The sequence below is a fragment of the Camelus dromedarius genome, chromosome 2, assembly GCF_036321535.1.
Source record: "Camelus dromedarius isolate mCamDro1 chromosome 2, mCamDro1.pat, whole genome shotgun sequence".
NCBI lineage: Eukaryota > Metazoa > Chordata > Mammalia > Artiodactyla > Camelidae > Camelus > Camelus dromedarius.
Genome location: NC_087437.1, coordinates 42233193 through 42251967, shown reverse-complemented (window position 1 = coordinate 42251967; position 18775 = coordinate 42233193). Strand labels below are relative to the sequence as shown.

Sequence of the window (18775 nt, the reverse complement as noted above, 5' to 3'; positions counted from 1 at the left end):
CCGCACATTACCTGTCTCCACAACCCCTCCAGGAGGGGCACAGGCAGTGGGTGAAGATTGGGAAGAAATACAAGAGGAAGGCCCTTTACCACCACCCCCACCACCCCCCACACATGGGAAGCTCATCACAGGACTGGGAAGTGAAGGGTGACTTGGATGTGGGGCCGTTTGCACTTGGGCATTCTTCTCGTGGGGGGCAGGTGTCACTCTAGGGAAGTAATAATGTGGAAGGGGAGGAGGGTGCTCAATTCCGGGTGCTCTGATTTGCATGTTCACTTAATCCCCACAAAAACCTTGGGACGAAAGGATAGGGATAATCATCCGTTTACATATGAAGAGACTGCGGTCACAGGGCTAGCAGGTGGAAGAGCCAGTCTTGCCCTTAGGTTTGTCTGATTCTACAGCGCAAGTGTCAGACGCCACTGGGGTGGGCTATGCTAGAACAAGAGCAAGGGGTCACGTGAAGATGAGATTTCCAATGTAGTTCTAGGAAAACAAACAAACAAAACCCAGTGTTAGCATAAGCTCCACCAACTCAGCTATGAACATAACTTACTTCTGTGACACTTGACCCCCTAATCAAAACCAAAATCCTTTAATGTTATCTCTTAGAAAACAGGCCGTTTAGTGCAGTGTGCTAGTATATACACTGGTATCAGATAGATCTGATTTTCCACATTCTTTATACTAGTGAGATAATAATTATTTTCATTATTCCTTGTGACAATGTATAAAGTAATAATCACCACATCTGGGGGACTCTAAAATGTGTCCAAGCAAAAAAGAACAAATACAAGAATGTGACAGATACAGAATTAGAGAAGAGGTTTTTTTGTTTGTTTGTTTGTTTTTTAGCAAACTTAGAGTATTTCCTGCTGGTGAAGATGGGACAATAAGAACAAAACTGCTTTATCTAAAACTGGTTCTCATATTTTGCTTTGATAATTAAGGAATGCTGAATTAAGTAGCAACAAATCACCTGAAAATGTGAGTGAAACAATGACCAAAAAATTGTCTCATAATACATTTTCTAAATGTATTAAGAGACTTGAATATTTTAATATAATCTCTGATGCAAATTTTAAAGTGATTGTTTTAACAGCCTGTGCTCTAAAATATATACAAATTTGTCTTGGAAGTATAGAATACTCTGGATTATTCATTAGGCTGGCCTCATGTTTTAAAATAAGTCTGCAGCCATACAGCCATCATAGATTCCATCAAATCACTTACCAGTGGGTAGTATGTATACTCTTTCAGAGATTCAGTCCAGAAGAAGCATCGTGCTCTTTTTCCTTAACCTGTTTAGACAAGTGGAGGGAACCAGATGCAGTCTGCCCAAAGCAATTTATTAGTGAGGATTCCAGTTGGCGTGGTTTCAGCAGCTTTTAACAGAAGATCAACTCCATTGGCACCAATAACAAAAAGCCCAAGGTAGGGTGATTCCAGGCTTGGTTAAGTCAGGGGCTCCTTGCCATCTCTGAGGAGGCAGGTCCCTCATTTTTCTGCTACGCTTTGCTTGTAACGTTGGCTTTTGACCCCGGGCTCGCAGGATGGCTGCAGCAGATTCAAGTACTTCACCACATTAAAGGCTCCCTTGTGTCCTGTTTTAAGACTGAGAAAAACTCTTCCACACTCAGTGTTCAGAATTATAGACATGCTCATTCCTGAATCATTCACTGGCAAGGAAAACGGAATTTCCATGATTGTTTTAGATTAATTGTGATTATCCTCCCTAGGACTGGGGAAAGGTCTAGCCTTTTCTAAAGCATGCAGTCTCCTGACAGCTGAACAATGTCAAGGTTCTGATCACAGAGAGGATGAGTGGATGGAACGGCTGCAAGGTGGGTGCTCTGCAGTGTCTGCCATGTTGTCAGGAAGAGCCTAGGAGGAATGGCTCCAGAAGCAGGGCTGGTGCCTTCAGGGTGTTTGCCTTGTTGAGGGGAGAGTAAATGTTGAAGAATAACTAACTGGGCAATATCATTCCTTTTTTCTGATTTGATATGGCAGTCTCAACCCCTGATGACTTGTCGGGGAAAGGTAAAGTATTGTGATTATGTCTTGTTAAAAGATGCATGAAATTCCCCACATGGAGGAGTCAGTGGTTCAGTATTATATTTGTTACTAAAAGAAATTTGAGGTGGGGGAGAACATAATTGAATTAATTAGGATACTTTCGCTTCAATTCACAGAAACCCCATCTGTGATAGGCAGACACAGTAGGAAAATTCGTCTTTCATCACAGGAAGTCCAGGGGTGGGGCAGGCTCCAGGGTTGGTTGATCTGATTCTTTCCGTCTCTTGGCCTTGTGGTCCTCAGTGTTGGCTTCATCCTCAGGTTAGTGGCTGTAGTGATTCTGGGTGTCACAGCTAGTCAAGACAAAGTCCAAAAGGGGGAGAATGGCAGCTGTCCATTAGGGATGGGAAGACTGTCCCCAGATGCCCCTCAGCATACTTCTTCTCCTGTTTCACTGGCCAGAGTTAGTCACATGTCCATTCCTGAGTCCGTCACTGCTTGGAGAGCTGACTTCATAGACATCTAGGCTGTAAGAATTCCAACTGCAAGTTGGTCTTTATTGTAATTGGGATAACAATATCCCTCATTCTGTAACCCAGCTGATCTAGATCAGAGGTCAGCAAACTAATCCGGCCCATCACATATTTTTGTAAGTGAAGTTTTATTGGAACACAGCCCCATCTATTTTTTTTTAGTGTATTGTTGATGGCTGCTTTTATGCTACAATGACAGTTTAGTTGTGACAGAGGCCAAATGGCCTCCAAAGCCTAAAATATTTTCTCTCTGATTCTTTACAGAAAAAGTTTGTCCACTCTGATCTAAAGTTAACTGCAGTACTTCCTTTCATTTGTTTTAAACTACCTTCTAAAATGGCAACTTTCAGTTTTATTATGCAAGGAAGGAGTGTGTGGTGGTTAATTTTGTGTCAGCTTGCCTGGCCGTGGAGAGCCCAGGTTAAATTATTTCTAGGGTGTCTGTGAAGGTGTTTCTAGGTGAGATTAGCATTTGGGTTGGTGGACTCAGTAAAGATTTCTCTGTGATACTTGTGGGCATCATCCAAACCCTTGAGGGTCTGAATAGAACAAAAGGCAGAGGAAGGAGGAATCTACCCCTTTTTCCCACCTCACTATTGAGCTGGGACATCTCATCTTGTCTTTTCCTTCCCTCAGGTTGGGATTTATGCCATTGGCTCCCCTGGTTCCCAGGTCTTCAGGTTCAGAGTGAATTTTACCACTGACTTTCCTGGGCCTCCAGCTTGCAGATGGCAGGTAATGGGACATCTCATTCTCTATAATTACATGAGCCAATAGTAAATCATTAACACTCTCTTATTTATATGTATTCTGTGTGTGTGTGTGTGTGTGTTCCTACTGGCTCTGTTTCTCTGGAGAATCCTGACTATTACAGGGTGAAACCTGTGTTCGTCTTATCCATAGTTGTATGATAAGATGTATTTTACCCATTACCTTTGTGAGTTTTCCAAATTGAAGTCACCTGATCTACATAAGATACCTACATAAAGTCAAGCCTCTGAGTTTCCCAACAGATTTACACTGCTTATACAGGGTCCAGCCAGTGGTGTGCAGGGCCCACTTTGTACTGACTTGTAAGAGCCAATTGCTAGCATGGTTTTCAAACTCTGCCTTCAGGGTCTTGGTAGCATGAAATTGACCCATGGTGGGGGGAGTAGATACACCACAGAAATTGGCAAACATTTCAAATAGAGGTTGCTGGTTGGTTTTTTTTTTTTTGTTTTTTTTTTTGGTTTTTTTTCTTTTTTTATCCTTGAGATCTGGTTGTTAAACATTTACCACTGCCCCATGGCTCTGGTGACTGTTACTATAATCTACACACCTATCTCTGTTATGTAACTGCATTACAGAGGATAAATACCAATGGTGATCAGGGCATTGCCAATACATTATCAGTTTGAAATGAATCTGTAATCTGAACTAGTTAAATCCTTCTTGCCATGAAGCAATGTAGCCTGTGTTTTAAATTTTACATAGTTTTTGATTTGTACAGGTTTTTTTCTAAGTAATATTCCTCTTAAATAGAACTGGCAGATGAAATAAATGAAAGCAAAATATCCCTTAAACTATCTGAACTACATGCATATTTATATTTTATAATTTATGTAAACCACTTATATGTGAGTAAATCCAAACATAGCTATCAGTGTACGGAGATTCAGTGTTCTGAATTCTCACTTTGTCCTGGAGTGAGAGTAACGCTCACTGGGATCCAAAAGGAAGCCCTAGATTTGGAGAGACCTGCCTTAATAAAAAGACCACTCATTCATTTAAACAAGCATTTACTGAGCATCTACTAAGTCCCAGGCAACAGTGGCTTACAAAAGACCTGGGCCCTGCTCACATAAGCTTCACAATCTAATGGGAGAGGTAGATGTTAAACAAATAACCACATAAATGAGTACAAAATTAACAGTGGAACCGTAGGAGAGAAATACTGATCTTTGTAAGCCTGGGAACCTCCCACCCTACGGGGAATTGTAAGATGATCACAGACCTGGGTGCAGAGAGTAAGAGGGAGAGAGTTCCAAGTTGAAATCTACATTCCAGGGAAATCTGTTTTCCAAGAGATCCTGGAAAAGCATGCCAGCCATTGGGGGCTTAAGAACAATTGGGGATCATTTGAAGGGTTTTAAGTAGGGGCACATCAGGATTAGATCTGTATTTTCAAAAGATTGCAGGGCTGCAGATGGCAAAATGATCATGGAATGGGAAGAATAAACAGAGGGAGAGCAGTCCTTTGGCTACTGCAGTAGTTCTGGCAGGGGATTATGGAGGCTCAAACTAGGGCATTAGCAGAAGATATGGTGAGAAGTGGCTGGGAACACATCTGAACTGACTGGCCTTCCCATGAAACACTTCAACTGGCTTCCAGGAGTTTATAATATAATTGAAGAGACAACTCACAAGTGTGAAATCACAGAAACACTGCATAATTAGGAAGTAAGCTGAGACGGTCAAATTCTGAGGGACATAGGAACTGAGAACAAGAAATGGGTCAGAACTCCGCTGGTTAAGATTTTGAGAGAGCAGCCAGGGGCAGGAGGAGGCAGGACAGTGAGGGGAGGAGAGGATGACACATGATGGCATGAAGAACACACCTTGCCGGGGAGGCAGCGTCAGGGCAAGTTACAAGAACTTGAGAAGGTCAGAGTTTGAAAGACTTGATGTGAGACTAAAGAATGAGCCACTAAAAATGTTTTACATAGGAAGGATACAAGATGAAAGTCAGCTTTGAAGAAGTTTAGTTTTATCAAATTCTTATGGATAATTAGACTGAGGAGAACTTGCTGCTTTTGTGGTTGTTGAGTGGGGGACTGGACTTAGATGGTGCAATTAAGAATGAAGATGAGACCTGGAGGAAAACATAGGCAGAATACTCTTTGACATAATTGCAGCAATATTTTTGGAGGTCCATCTCCTATAGTAAAGGAAATAAAAGCAAAAATAAACAAATGGGACCCAATTAAACTTAAAAGCTTTTGCGCAGCAAAGGGAACCACAGACAAAACGAAAAGACAACCTCCTGAATGGGAGAACATATTTGCAAATGACATGACAAATAAGGGATCAATATCCAACAGATATAAACAGCTCATGCAACTCAACATCAAAAAAACACACAACCCGATTTTGGGGGCAGAAGAACTGAACAGATATTTCTCCAAAGAGGAAATGCAAATGACCAGCAAGCACATGAAAAGATGCTCAGCAACGCTAATCATCCGGGCAACGTAAATCAAAACCACAGTGAGGTATCACTTCTCACTGTCTAAATAGCTATCATCAAAAGGAATACAAATAACAAATGTTGGCAAAGATGTGGAGAAAAGGGAACCTTCCTGCACTGCTGGTAGAAATGTAAATTGGTGCAGCCACTGTGGAAAACAGTACGGAGGTTTCTCAAAGAAACTAAAACTAGAACTACCATATGACTCAGAAATTCTACTCCTGGGTATATATCCGAAAAAAAACAACAACAACACTAATTTGAAAAGATACATGCACCCCAACATTTATAGCAGCATTATTTACAATTGCCAAGATATGGAAGCAACCTAACTGCCCATCAACAGATGAATGGATAAACAAGGTGTGACATGTATCCAATGGAATACTGCTCAGCTATAAAAAAAGAATGAAATTTTGCCATTTGCAGCAACACAGATGGCCTTGGAGGGCATTATGCTAAGTGAAATAAGTCAGACAGAGAAAGACAAATACTGTATATCACTTATATGTGGAATCTAAAAAATACAACAAACTAGTGAACACAACAAAAAAGAAGCAGACTCAAAGATACAGAGAATAAACTAGGGACTACTAGCGGGGAGGGGGAAGGAGGGTCATTATAGGGCTGCGGGAGTTGGAGGCACAAACTATTATGTGTCAGGCTCAAAGATGTATTGTACAACATGGAGAACAGGGGGAGCCAATATTTTGTAAGAACTGTAAATGAAAAGTAATCTTAAAAATTATATAAAAATTTTTAATTTTAAAGAATGGAGATAAGGGATGGATATTAAGAACATCCAGTGGGTTGTAAATGATGCATTTGCTTTAGACATCATGATGAGCTTGATATGATAATGAGCTTTGTAGTAATAAGTATCAGGTAGGCAAATAAAACGGTGGTTTTATTTGTATTCTCCTGAACTGTTTACAGTCCATATTGTCTTTCTTCACTGGTGTTCTCAAAAAGAACATTCCACGATTTTTACAAAGGAAAAATTCTGCTTTCTAAAGCACTTGGCAAGTCTTTACAGAATGAAATATTTTGATACGTTGTCTTAAACTCGCAAAAAATAGAATCTTGACCTAATAAAATTAAAATGCCCAGTCATAGATTTTTTTTTGTATTCTGTACCAGTTTTAATAATTATGGATTTTTAGAAAATTTGAATGAGAGGTAGAATCCTATTTTAGTGACCTTGATGAGATAAATAATTCATAGTACTTATCTTCCATTAGAATTAATATATATTGCAATCTATAGCAAAACAGATTTGGGATATGTTGTTCATTTTTATAAAGAAACTCATAGATTCATGTCTTGTTTACAGATCTTCTCTAGTTTATTAATAACCCACATTTTTGTCGGAGATTGAAGTCCTTTTTATCCCTCCACCCTCCTACCTCTCAACCCTCCTGAAGTAAACTACCACCCAAATACCAATAGAATATTTCGTAGAAAAAATCTCAAATTTCAAAAATCCAAACACATGACAAACAACAAATACCAAAAAAAAAAAAAAAAAAAAAAAAAAAGCCACAGTGTCTTTGCTTCAGAGATTAGCCTAAGAGAGGACAACAACTGTTGAAGGCATCTGCTAAGTGGGATTTTTAATTTAATGGAATTTGTTGTAACTCTATCAGTAAAACACAATTGCTTTGCGCCATCTGTTGAAGCTTGGAAACTGCCTTGCACATAAAGAACCGGATGTTACAATCATATCCATTTAAATGGAATACCATTTTTTACTAACTTTTCTTCTTTCCATATATTTTCCAAGACTTTCAGGATCATTAGATGAATTCATAAGAAAAAACATAATCTCAAGAGTCAATGGGACAGCTCAACAAAAAATAAACAAACAACTTGATTAAAAAATGGGCAAAGGACTTGAATAGACGTTTCTCCAAAGAATATATTCAAACAGCCAATAAGTACATGAAAAAATGCTCAGCATCACTAACCATTAGGGAAATGCAAATCAAAACCACAATGAAACACCACTTCACACACATTAGGATAACTATTACAAAACAGAAAAACAAACTGCAACAGAAAAAAAGGAGAATAAGTGTTGGCAAGGATGTAGCGAAACTGGAACCCCTGTGCACTGCTGGTAGGAATGTAAAATGGTGCAGCTCCTGTGGAAAACCATACAGCAGTTCCTTAAAAAATTAAAAATAGAACTATTATATGATCCAGCAACTCCAATTTTGGGTAAATACCTAAAAGAATTGAAAGCGGGGCTCAAACAAATGTTTATACACCAATGTTTGTAGCAGCATGATTCCCAATAGCCAGAAGGTGGAAGTAAACATGTCCATTGATGAATGAACTGATAAGCAAAATGTGGTCAATTATACATACAATGGAATATTACTCAGCTTAAAAAGGAAGGAGATTCTGGCACATGCTACAACATAGGTGAACCTTGAGGATATTAAACTAAATGAAATAACTCAATCATAAAAGAACAAACACTGACAAGGGTACCTAAAGTAGTCAAATTCATAGAGAGAGAAAGTAGATGATCATTGCCAGGGCTGGGAAGAGGGCATTCTTCTTTTATTAAACCATAATTTTATTTTAATGTTATTCTGTAATGTACCTGTAGACTTATAAAATGCAGCATCATTTATAACAGTAAAAGATTATTAAAGCATACAAGCAAATAAAAAAGATAAAACATTGGTTGAATGAAACTTAGGTGTATCTCTATGATGCAAACTATGTAACTTTCTCAAGATGGAGTACTACAAAACCATTTAATAAAGGAATATTGATGTTAAGAGAATTCTAGGACACAATGTTATGTTAATAGACCAAGATAGTGGACAGAATATATAGTATCTTATCTTTGTGTAGGCTGCATAAACACACACACACACACACACACACACACACACACACACACACACACACACACACACTTACAGAAACACACAGGACAGATAAACCAGAGCTAATTTTTTAATGATGTCAATTGGGAAGTATGAAAAGTGTGTATGTAGCATTTTCCTGAATATTCTTTGGTTTATCACTTAAAATTTGACCATACATTGTTTCAAAGTTTTAACTGTCAGATCACATGAATGTTTTGTATATTCAAAACTAGAATTTAAATTTTTAAATTTAAATTAAATTAAAAATAAAATTTTTATTTTAAATAATTCCTAAAATTAAAAGTGACTGAAACAAATCTGTTTATCAAATTAGTAACATAATCACACATAAAAAACATTACTTCAATTAATTTTAGAACATGTAATTATATGCACTTAGTAGGGTTTATTCTAAGGACAAAGAGAACTGCAAGACAGTCTCAAACTTTATTTGTCAAATTTACTATTAGTGGTAATGCTGTTATTAGTTTGAAATTATTTAATGCATACTATAACATAACTATGTTTATGTTGTTAGAAACCAGGATGTTCAGTATAAATACAAAATCTAATACAGTAAGTAAATAATTGGAAGTTGAACCAAAGTATTTCTATAAACTTAGGACTACTTAATCTTTTTGTATGGAAATAATTTCAAACAAAGAAAAATTGCAAGAATAGCACAAAGTAAATCATTTTAACCCTTTCCTAGATTCATTTATTATTATCACTTTGCTCCATTTTCTTTATCATTGGCTCTATTTATCTGTACACACACAATCATTTTTCTGAAACAGATGCATAAATGATGTTAAGTCTGTATTTTAAGAATAAGAATATTTTCTTTAACACAGTTATCAACTCCAGTAAACTTAACTTTGATTCAATACAGCTATCTAATCTATCATCCATATTCTAAGTTTGTCACTTAAGCCAATACTGTCCTTCATGGAAGTTATTTCCTTCCAGTCTGGGATGAAGAATTACAGTTAGTTGTTATATCTCTTTTGTTTTCTTTAGTCTAGAATATTTTCACAGTTTTTCTTTATTGTATATATATGATCATATATATGGAGTATTTTCACAGCTTTTCTTTATCATATATATATTATATCATATCACATATATACATGATATGTTTTATTTATATATATATATATATATATATATATATATATATATATATATATATATATATATATATAACATTGATATTTGGGAAAAGAATTTTCAAAATAGAATATTCCTCATTTTGAGTTTGTCTGATGTTTTCCTGTAGTTAGATTGAGGTTGTACATTCCTAGCTGGAATACATGTAAGTGACATTATGCCCCTCCCAGAGTATCACACTGGTGATGTTAATTCTGATCACTTGCTAAAGGAATGTTTGAGTTATCTACTATATTACCATCATCATCTCATTTACTTTAAATACATATATATATATGTCCTAGCTCTGTCCACAGACAGGCTCTAGTCTATAATGCTACAAGGGCAATAACCACCCCTACTGCCCAGATTTAAGTTTCTAAATGCCATTCCCTACTATAAGATACCAGGGATTCTTGGAGAAATGGCTACTTCCAGGTCTAGAGTTGGGAACTTACAAGGTGAACAATAGGTATCTTACTGTGTTACAAAGCAAGGAAATTCTCAGAATCTAAGCAAGTCATGTCAAAAGACTCTGGAGCCAGCTTGAAGGGGATCTCAGTGGTCAAAGATAGGATAATTTGAGCATCAAAAAGAATAATAGCCATAACTGATTGGTACACAGTGAACATATAAAAATCCAAAATAATACTCCCTACACCAGTCAAAGGACAAGGCATGCTGGACTTATGCTCCAGTGTGGTTTTGCACCCTTGTCTGAACCATTTAGCATGTTCTGCTTCACCTGATGGAACTCAGCTTTCAAGATCTTCCTCAGATGGTGCTTCCTTTTGAGAAGCCTTCCCTAAAACCTCTATGCAGTTCATTGTTTCTCCATATTCTAACAGACCTCATTGTACATACCTCTTTTTTTTTTTTACTTTTTCTTTTTTTTTAATTGCAGTATAGTCAGTTTACAGTGTTCTGTTAGTTTCTGGTGTACAGCATAGTGATTTAGTTATACATATAAATTTTTTTCATATTCTTTTTCATTATACGTTATTACAAGGTGTTGACTATAGTTTCCTGTGCTATATGGTAGAACCTTGTTGTTTTATCTATTTTATATGTAGTAGTTAGTATCTGCAAATCTCAAACTCCCAGTTTATCCCTCCACATCCCCCCTTTCTCCCTGGTAACTATTCACATATAAGTTATCTTATATGGTATTTTTCTTTCTTTTTCTGGCTTACTTCACCTAGCATTACAATCCCCAAGTCCATCCATGTTGCTGAAAATGTGATTATTTAATTTTTTTTTATGGCTGAGTAGTATTCAATCGTATGTGTATGTATGTGTGTGTATGTGTATATGTATGTGTGTGTGCATGTATATGTGTGTGTGTGTATATATAATATCGATGGGCGGGTAGGTTGCTTCTGTGTCTTGGCTATTGTAGATAATGCTTCTATGAACATTGGAGTGTATGTATCTTTTTGAATTAAGGTTCCCTCTGGATATATGCCCAGGAGTGTTTTTAGTTTTTTAAGGAATCTCCATACTGTTTTCCACAGTGGCTGCACCAAAATGCATTCCTACCAGCAGTGTAGGAGGGTTCCCTTTTCTCCACACCCTCTCTAGCATTTATCATTTGTGGACTTTTTAATGATGGCCATTCTGGCTGGTGTGAGGTGATACCTCATTGTAGTTTTGATTTGCATTTATCTGATAATTAGTGATATTGAGCATTTTTTTCTTGTGCCTGTTGGCCATTTGTTATGTACATGCCTCTTTAAGTGCACATATCATACTGTACTGGAATTGCTTGTTTATCTGTATTTTTCTGTCCAGAATGTGAGTTTATAAATAGAGGACCTTTCTGAGTTTTATTTATGTTGTTATTCCCAGTGCTTACACATACTTGCAGTGTATATGTATTTTATTATATTAGGTGTTGTGAATGAATGAATCAATTTCAATAGTATCCCGTTTTTTCTTCATCACACAATGCAGATTTGTCGTTATTTTAGAAAATAATTGAATGCTGTTAAATACCTGCAAATTTAGCCAACATACCAAAATTATCATAATAGATTTTTAGAAGATTTTCCCCATCTATCAGCTATTTCTTTAGCACTCAGTGGACTAGAAATATGCCCCATAATCTCTTCCTGATTCTTATTCTCAGATAATAGCTTCCCACGGTATTTTTATTTACCCCAGTCTGTTTTCTTCCCCTAGAAATTTGTCTGCACATGTAAATCTACTGGTAATGTGGGGTGGGAAATATTGAAGTCAAATAGTTGATTAAAACAAAACCTTATTAGTAACTGGTGACTTGGCTCAGTTGTAACCTTTTTTTTTTTTTTAACAGTAGCTGAATAGATTTTTGGTCCTATGCCTGTAATACAGCAGCAGTAACCTATATAGCATGCTCTCCAGTAAGCTGCCTGTATCAAACTTCCTCATGCAGTCTGCCACTGTGTATGGAATCTTTCATGCACATGTGCATGCATCCAGCCTTAGGTTTTTGTGGACTTTTAAGCATCAACAATTTAGATGGTGATGTAAATCATCTGTCAAAAGGCATGTACAAACTCACTAAAATGCTTCTGGAAAGCCCTTTCTCATGCACAGTGAATGATCCTCATTTAGGCCACGGGCAAGTGAGCGTGAATAGGTGCGGTCAGCGCAACTGCTTAGTACAGGTCTGTGTTCGGGAGGAATCTCCTGGCTCCCTCCTGGAGCAGGACTGGGGCGCTGAAGCTCGAATTGAAAAAGGTGAAGCTCGGGAGAGCTGTGCTGTCCCATAGGAGGAGCCGGTCGCTGGCCACGGTGCTGAACACGCTCCCGGACTGTCACCAGGTTGGCCAGTCGGAAGAGGTCGGTGGGTTGGTAAATTCGCTGGTATCTGCCAGTCTTGCGTATTCGGTTGTTGATTCCAGGGCACCGAGCAGGGGACTCACACGCCGCGTTCAGGAGAGTCACTTCGCAAGCGTAGGGGCGGCCTCTGACCCAGTCCCAGGAGGCTCAGCTCCTGCCCCTCAGTAGCAACCCCAAAACAGCAACCTAGCCTTTATTTATTTACTGAGCTCCAGCTCTGTCCCTGACACTTGACATCCATTCCCAGTGGTTCTCGCAATATCCACCAAATTTAAAATAAAGAAGTTGATGACCTTGCCCAAGTGAACGGTTGTCCAATGGCTGATCTCTCTGAACTATACCTCCAAAAATATTTACTTCGCACCCTCGACCTGCCAGCCTTACAGCCTCTGTCACTCCCCTTTGCCAGCTCCCCGCCTACCCCCGCCAGCACGCCCTTTGACCCCTCCTCCTACCCCGAGGTTTGCAGCAGGCAAGAGTAATCCCCTACGCAGCATATCCCCTACAACCGCCCAGTTGGGGGACTGTACAAAAGGCTGGAATTCAGAACGTTATTTATTTACACATCTTGCTCCTTTGCTCTCAGAAGTCCACCAGGTGAGATATCCAAGTCTAGTACCTGAGCCCCCGACTCGTTGTGGGACCTTGGACAAGTGGCCCACATCTCTGAGCCTGCTTCTCCTCGTTAACACGATGATCGGTTCTAGGACTGCCTGAGTCTCTTCCCAGGTGCGCACCAGTCTCCTCTCAGGTCAGGAAACAAACATTAGGATCCTTTTTTTTTTTTTTTTTAAACTCCCTACCTCCCTTTTCCAAGCCCGGTTGTGCTTGGTCGCTTCCCTCCACCAGGTCCATAGCCAATTCTACCCCTTGTTGAGGAAGAATTCAGGTCCTGGCAAATAGAACGTGTCCTCCCCATGGTCTCCGCCCTCATCCCCGGGTGTTACCTGCCCTTCTGGGCCACCCTATCCAGACAGCACCAAAGGCTAAGGAGCGAGCTCCTCGCGCTCCAGCTTCATAGCGCGAGATCTCCGCAGTGCCTGTGCGCCGGGACGCTTTGGGAAGTGCAAGATGAGACTGGAGCAAGAACTGGAAGGTGAGACAGGGCTGGGGCTGCCCTGGTGACTGGTACCTGTGTGGAGGGCAGCCAGAGTCTGGGCTGGGAAAGGGGGAACTTGAGGGAGAGGATGCAGGGAAGCAGGAAGTGCCAGAAAGAGCAATGGGTCACTCTATCCATCTCACCACCGGGGTGTGTGTGTGTGTGTGTGTGTGTGTGTGTGTGTGTGTGTGTGTTTTCCCGCTTCCCTTATTCTCTCTTCTCCCCGCCCCAGGCTCTCAGTCTCACCTTCTCAACCGGCTACTGCCTCTCACTTCTCTCTTTTTCCTCTCCAAGCATCACTCCTGAGAGCCCTCTCCTGCTCCTCCCTCGCATTCTCTCGCGCCTAGGAAGACCTTCTCCAGGACCAGCCGGATCCAGCTTCTCAGCGCAGTAGTATCCAAGAGCCAGTTAAGCAGAGCCGGCGCAGCATGTGGAACGCTACTCCGAGTGAAGAGCCAGGGCCCAACCTCACGTTACAGGACCTGAGTTGGGATGCTCCCCCTGACAACGACTCGCTGGCAGACGAGTTGCTTCCGCTCTTCCCCACTCCGCTGCTGGCCGGCGTCACTGCCACCTGCGTGGTGCTCTTCCTGATGGGCATCGCGGGTAACCTGCTCACCATGCTGGTGGTGTCGCGCTTCCGCGAGCTGCGCACCACCACCAACCTCTACCTGTCCAGCATGGCCTTCTCCGACCTACTCATCTTCCTCTGCATGCCCCTCGACCTTGTGCGCCTCTGGCAGTACCGGCCCTGGAACTTTGGCGACCTGCTCTGCAAACTCTTCCAGTTCGTCAGCGAGAGCTGCACCTACGCCACGGTGCTCACCATCACCGCACTGAGCGTCGAGCGCTACTTCGCCATCTGCTTCCCGCTGCGGGCCAAGGTGGTGATCACTAAGGGCCGGGTGAAGCTGGTCATCCTGGTCATCTGGGCTGTGGCCTTCTGCAGCGCCGGGCCCATCTTCGTGCTGGTCGGGGTGGAGCATGAGAATGGCACCGACCCTCGGGACACCAACGAGTGCCGCGCCACCGAGTTCGCCGTGCGCTCCGGACTGCTCACAGTCATGGTGTGGGTGTCCAGTGTCTTCTTCTTCCTGCCGGTCTTCTGCCTCACTGTGCTCTACAGCCTCATCGGCAGGAAGCTGTGGCGGAGGAGGCGCGGTGAGGCGGCGGTGGGCGCCTCGCTCAGGGACCAGAACCACAAGCAAACCGTAAAAATGCTGGGTGGGTCTCAGTGTGCATTCGAGCTCTCTCGCGGGTCCCCTCCCCTCCCTATGGCTTTCTACTTCTCCCCTAGTCTACCTCTCTCCTCAGTTTCTCTAGGTATCTGGCTCCCTGTAAGTCTCAATTATCCTCTCCTGTTTCTGTCTTGAGCTCTTTCTTTGGTGTCTAGTTTCTCTGTTCTCTCTCTCTGTTTTGTATGTTACTTTTTTGCTCTCTCTGTCTCTCTCCCTCTCTTTTTCTCTCCTATCCTCTCTCCTCTCTTTTGTCACTGTCTTAACCCTCTCTTTGGTCTCTATTTCTTTGTGCCTCTTTCTTCTGGTCTTTGCTTTCTCTCGTTCATGGAAAGATGTCATATCTTTGTATTTCTCTAAAATGTGTTTTAAATCAGCCCAGAAACTTTCCTTCAAAACTGAGATCTTTCATTAAAAAGTCTGTCATGGTCTTTTAAGTGTTAACGGTGAGGTTAAGCTTCCGGCCTCAATTAACTTATGAATACCTAAATTGCATTAAGAAAAGCACAGGTTGGGGGCAGGGCAGATAGTGTAGAGGGGTGGAGCAGAAATTGGATCTAGAAAATATTAAGTGGTAAATTTAACCAAAGACATGATCATTGTGGATAATTGTCAGAGAAGATTCATTTTTCTTTCAACATTGTCACTTGCTTTCTGACTTGCATTTTTTTTTCAGATACTTGCATCAATTCTGTTTACCTGGGTGCTGTTTATACAGCTTTTTAAGGAAGTCAGTGACAAATCAGGGCTGTAATCTCTATTTTCATGATTACCCATCTCTCCAGGTAGGATAGGATAGAATAAGCTAGGATGGGTAGGCTTCCAACATGAGAAAAGGAGCCTTTGTGGAAGCTGACCAGACTTACTGTCCCTCCACAAACGGTCCTTCAGAGAACATCTGGGCGCAGTGTCACAACTGGAGTGTGTGCTAAATATTTAAATAGTGCATAAAGTCAGCTTCTTTAAGTGTATGTGTTTGGTACAAGTGAAGTAATACAAAATATGTTCACATCCAAGCAAAATATCAATTCTACCTGCCTTTCAAAACCAGAATCTGCACATTTTATTATTTGGACATTATACTCAACATTTTGTGCTTATTTACAGATTTAGTACTTCTTAGAATTCATTCCAGGATGATGTTGTTTGTAATTTTACAGTTCCTGGAACCCTGTATATTAAAGTAAGAGTTTATTCAAAGAATGTCAAAAAATGTTTTTTCTAGACCAATGAGTCTCACAAGATGACTAACAGATCATAAACCTTCGAGTGCCCCCCAGGGGACTTTAATATTCATGTTACTGCTGTGGCAGTCAGCTGCTACTATGCAGCTTAGTTTTGAGAATAAGTTTAATAATTTCCTCTAATTTTATTTTTAAGCTGTTAATTTTATCCTCACTGGTGTTGTCTTCACACCAATGTTAATTTTCTTCTGCTTTGACAATTGGAAGGGAATCACAGAAGTCGTTCAAGGGCTAAAATATTATTTCCTGTTATTTTTCCTCTGATTTCTGAATTTTTTAAACTTAATTTAAAAATTCAGAGGTCTTGAAAAAAATTGCCTTACATGGGCAAAATGAAGACTTGGTTGGGTGATTATTAAGGTTAGTTGGTTTATGGTGCTTTATACCTTACTTATATTTATTGTAGGTGGCAAATACATCCCAGTGGCTCTCATCCATCCCAGTGGCTCTCAATTCTGACTGCATGTTCAGTCCTCTGTGAAACTTTAAAGAGAAAAAAAGAAAAGAAAAAAAACAGATGTCCTCTTCTCCTTCCTAGAGATTTTAATTTAGTGAGTCTCTATTACATCCAAGGATTCTGTGCCCCAGGAGACTCTGATAGAGAACTGTGGTTGAGTGTAACCACTTTATCTCATGTATATTTGGTTTTATCTGACATGTATAAAATGGTGAGCTATTGTGAATAGACTGTCTAGTCACCTGAGTCAGGATGTCAACTCAAGCACAAAGTCACTCAAATGGTGGTTAAATAGAAATGGCTTGGTAGCTCAGTAAAAATGGTTGAACTGTTGGGTCAGACACTCAATCTTAGTTAAAATGTAGGAATGGGGACGAGTAGAACATGATTATTTCTCTGAAGTCAATGGTCATGCCACACATGATCAAAACAAAACCACGTCTTCAGAGTAGAACATGATTTGCTGTGACGTTTCTTGAACTGATGTTCTCCTTCCCATTGTCCTTTCAGCTGTAGTGGTGTTCGCTTTCATCCTCTGCTGGCTGCCCTTCCACGTAGGGCGATATTTATTTTCCAAATCCTTCGAGCCTGGCTCCTTGGAGATTGCTCAGATCAGCCAGTACTGCAACCTCGTGTCCTTTGTCCTCTTCTACCTCAGCGCTGCCATCAACCCCATCCTGTACAACATCATGTCCAAGAAGTACCGGGTGGCGGTGTTCAGACTTCTGGGGTTTGAACCCTTCTCCCAGAGGAAGCTCTCCACTCTGAAGGATGAAAGTTCTCGGGCCTGGACAGAATCTAGTATTAATACATGACCAACCACATTGCTGAGCAAAGTCATCGCTTATTATTCTAAGCCAGAAGCCATAGCACAGCAGAACTTGGGAGGAAGGTGAAGGTTAATTTTGGAATTAGGGACACATAGTCTGGAAACAATTGGAGGAAAGAAAGGATAGAATTTGTAGCATGTGAGCAGTTTGATTTGATTGCACACTCATCAGTGCTCTCATACACGATTTCTGCATATTCACTGCCTATGATTTTTGCATTCTGCTGTTGGTGCTAGCAAGAGCTCTGCAATTCAGAGAAAAGAGGAGGTGTAGAGAGGGCAATTAAATCACTTCTGACTGGATAATTTCTAACCCCGATTTCTTTTTCATGAGGATTTTAAAAAGTTTGATTAAAAGAATGACATTAAAGTAAAAAATTTAAAACCTGACTTTTAAAAACTAACCATTTTCACAGAGCTCCAGCTCAGCACCATCTAAGAGAAGTGTAACACAAGGTATGTAAGTGATCAATGTAAAAATTATTAATGAGAATTTTACTTTTTTTTAAAATCTGGTTTGTTTAGATTTTCAGCTCACATTCACTTGGATATTGAGTGTTCATTGCTGATAATTGATGGATTGAAATATAAAATTTGCAGAAGAAAAAGTAGATTCATAAACCTAAGTCATCCAAACACACTTAAAAGTTTTCTAATAACTAAAACAACCATAAGTTCTTAACTCTAAAATGAATTAAAATTAAAAATTCAGTTCTTCAACTTGCACTAGTCAATTTCAAGTATTTAATAGTCAAATGTGGCTAGTGATTACCATAGTGGGCAATGCAGCCCTAGAATGTATGTAAAATTATTGTTAATCTTATAAAAATGTTTAAAAATAAATATTCATTCTCTGAAATGTTTTTATAGTGAAATTAGCATAGCAGAGTGTTAGAATGATAAATTGTAAAGATTACACCTAAATGCCCTATAATCTATGCTTGGAAGAAAATGGATATAAAATATAATATGCATTTTTTAATTAGGTTGGATTACACATTAATATTCAGGAAATGAGACTTAATTAAAAAAAGAAAATCACAAATTAGCTTATATGGCTTAAAAATACTTAAGTCAATCATAAGTTTTTGATTTGTGAATAAAGAAATAATAACTTACTCTGGAAAGTTTATAGGAACTTAATGAACATAGCAATTTTTCAAGTAGTGAAAAATTCAGAGTCCCTTAAATGCTACTGCTTATTGCTATTCAAAACTTTAAAAATCTTACAGACATTTATTTCAAAACGCCAGATGCCATGTCTTGTCTCTAAATT

The 18775-nt window shown here is 39.8% G+C and overlaps 1 protein-coding gene across 1 annotated transcript; it reads left to right on the top strand.

Annotated features, from left to right (window-relative positions):
• The first annotated feature begins 13631 nt into the window (after positions 1-13631).
• Positions 13632-17860, top strand: GHSR (growth hormone secretagogue receptor). The gene is made up of 3 exons (XM_031454849.2): positions 13632-13731; positions 14029-14958; positions 17181-17860. The coding sequence occupies exons 2-3, from the start codon at positions 14163-14165 to the stop codon at positions 17483-17485; spliced, it is 1101 nt and encodes a 366-aa protein (XP_031310709.1). The 5' UTR covers positions 13632-13731; positions 14029-14162; the 3' UTR covers positions 17486-17860.
• The last annotated feature ends 915 nt before the right edge of the window (positions 17861-18775 follow it).

Excerpts from the sequence above, each read along its gene's own strand:
- GHSR (XM_031454849.2), top strand. The coding sequence starts at position 14,163 with ATGTGGAACGCTACTCCGAGTGAAGAGCCAGGGCCCAACCTCACGTTA. Across the intron at positions 14,959-17,180 it reads GCAAACCGTAAAAATGCTGG|CTGTAGTGGTGTTCGCTTTC; the intron begins GTGGGTCTCAGT and ends TTGTCCTTTCAG.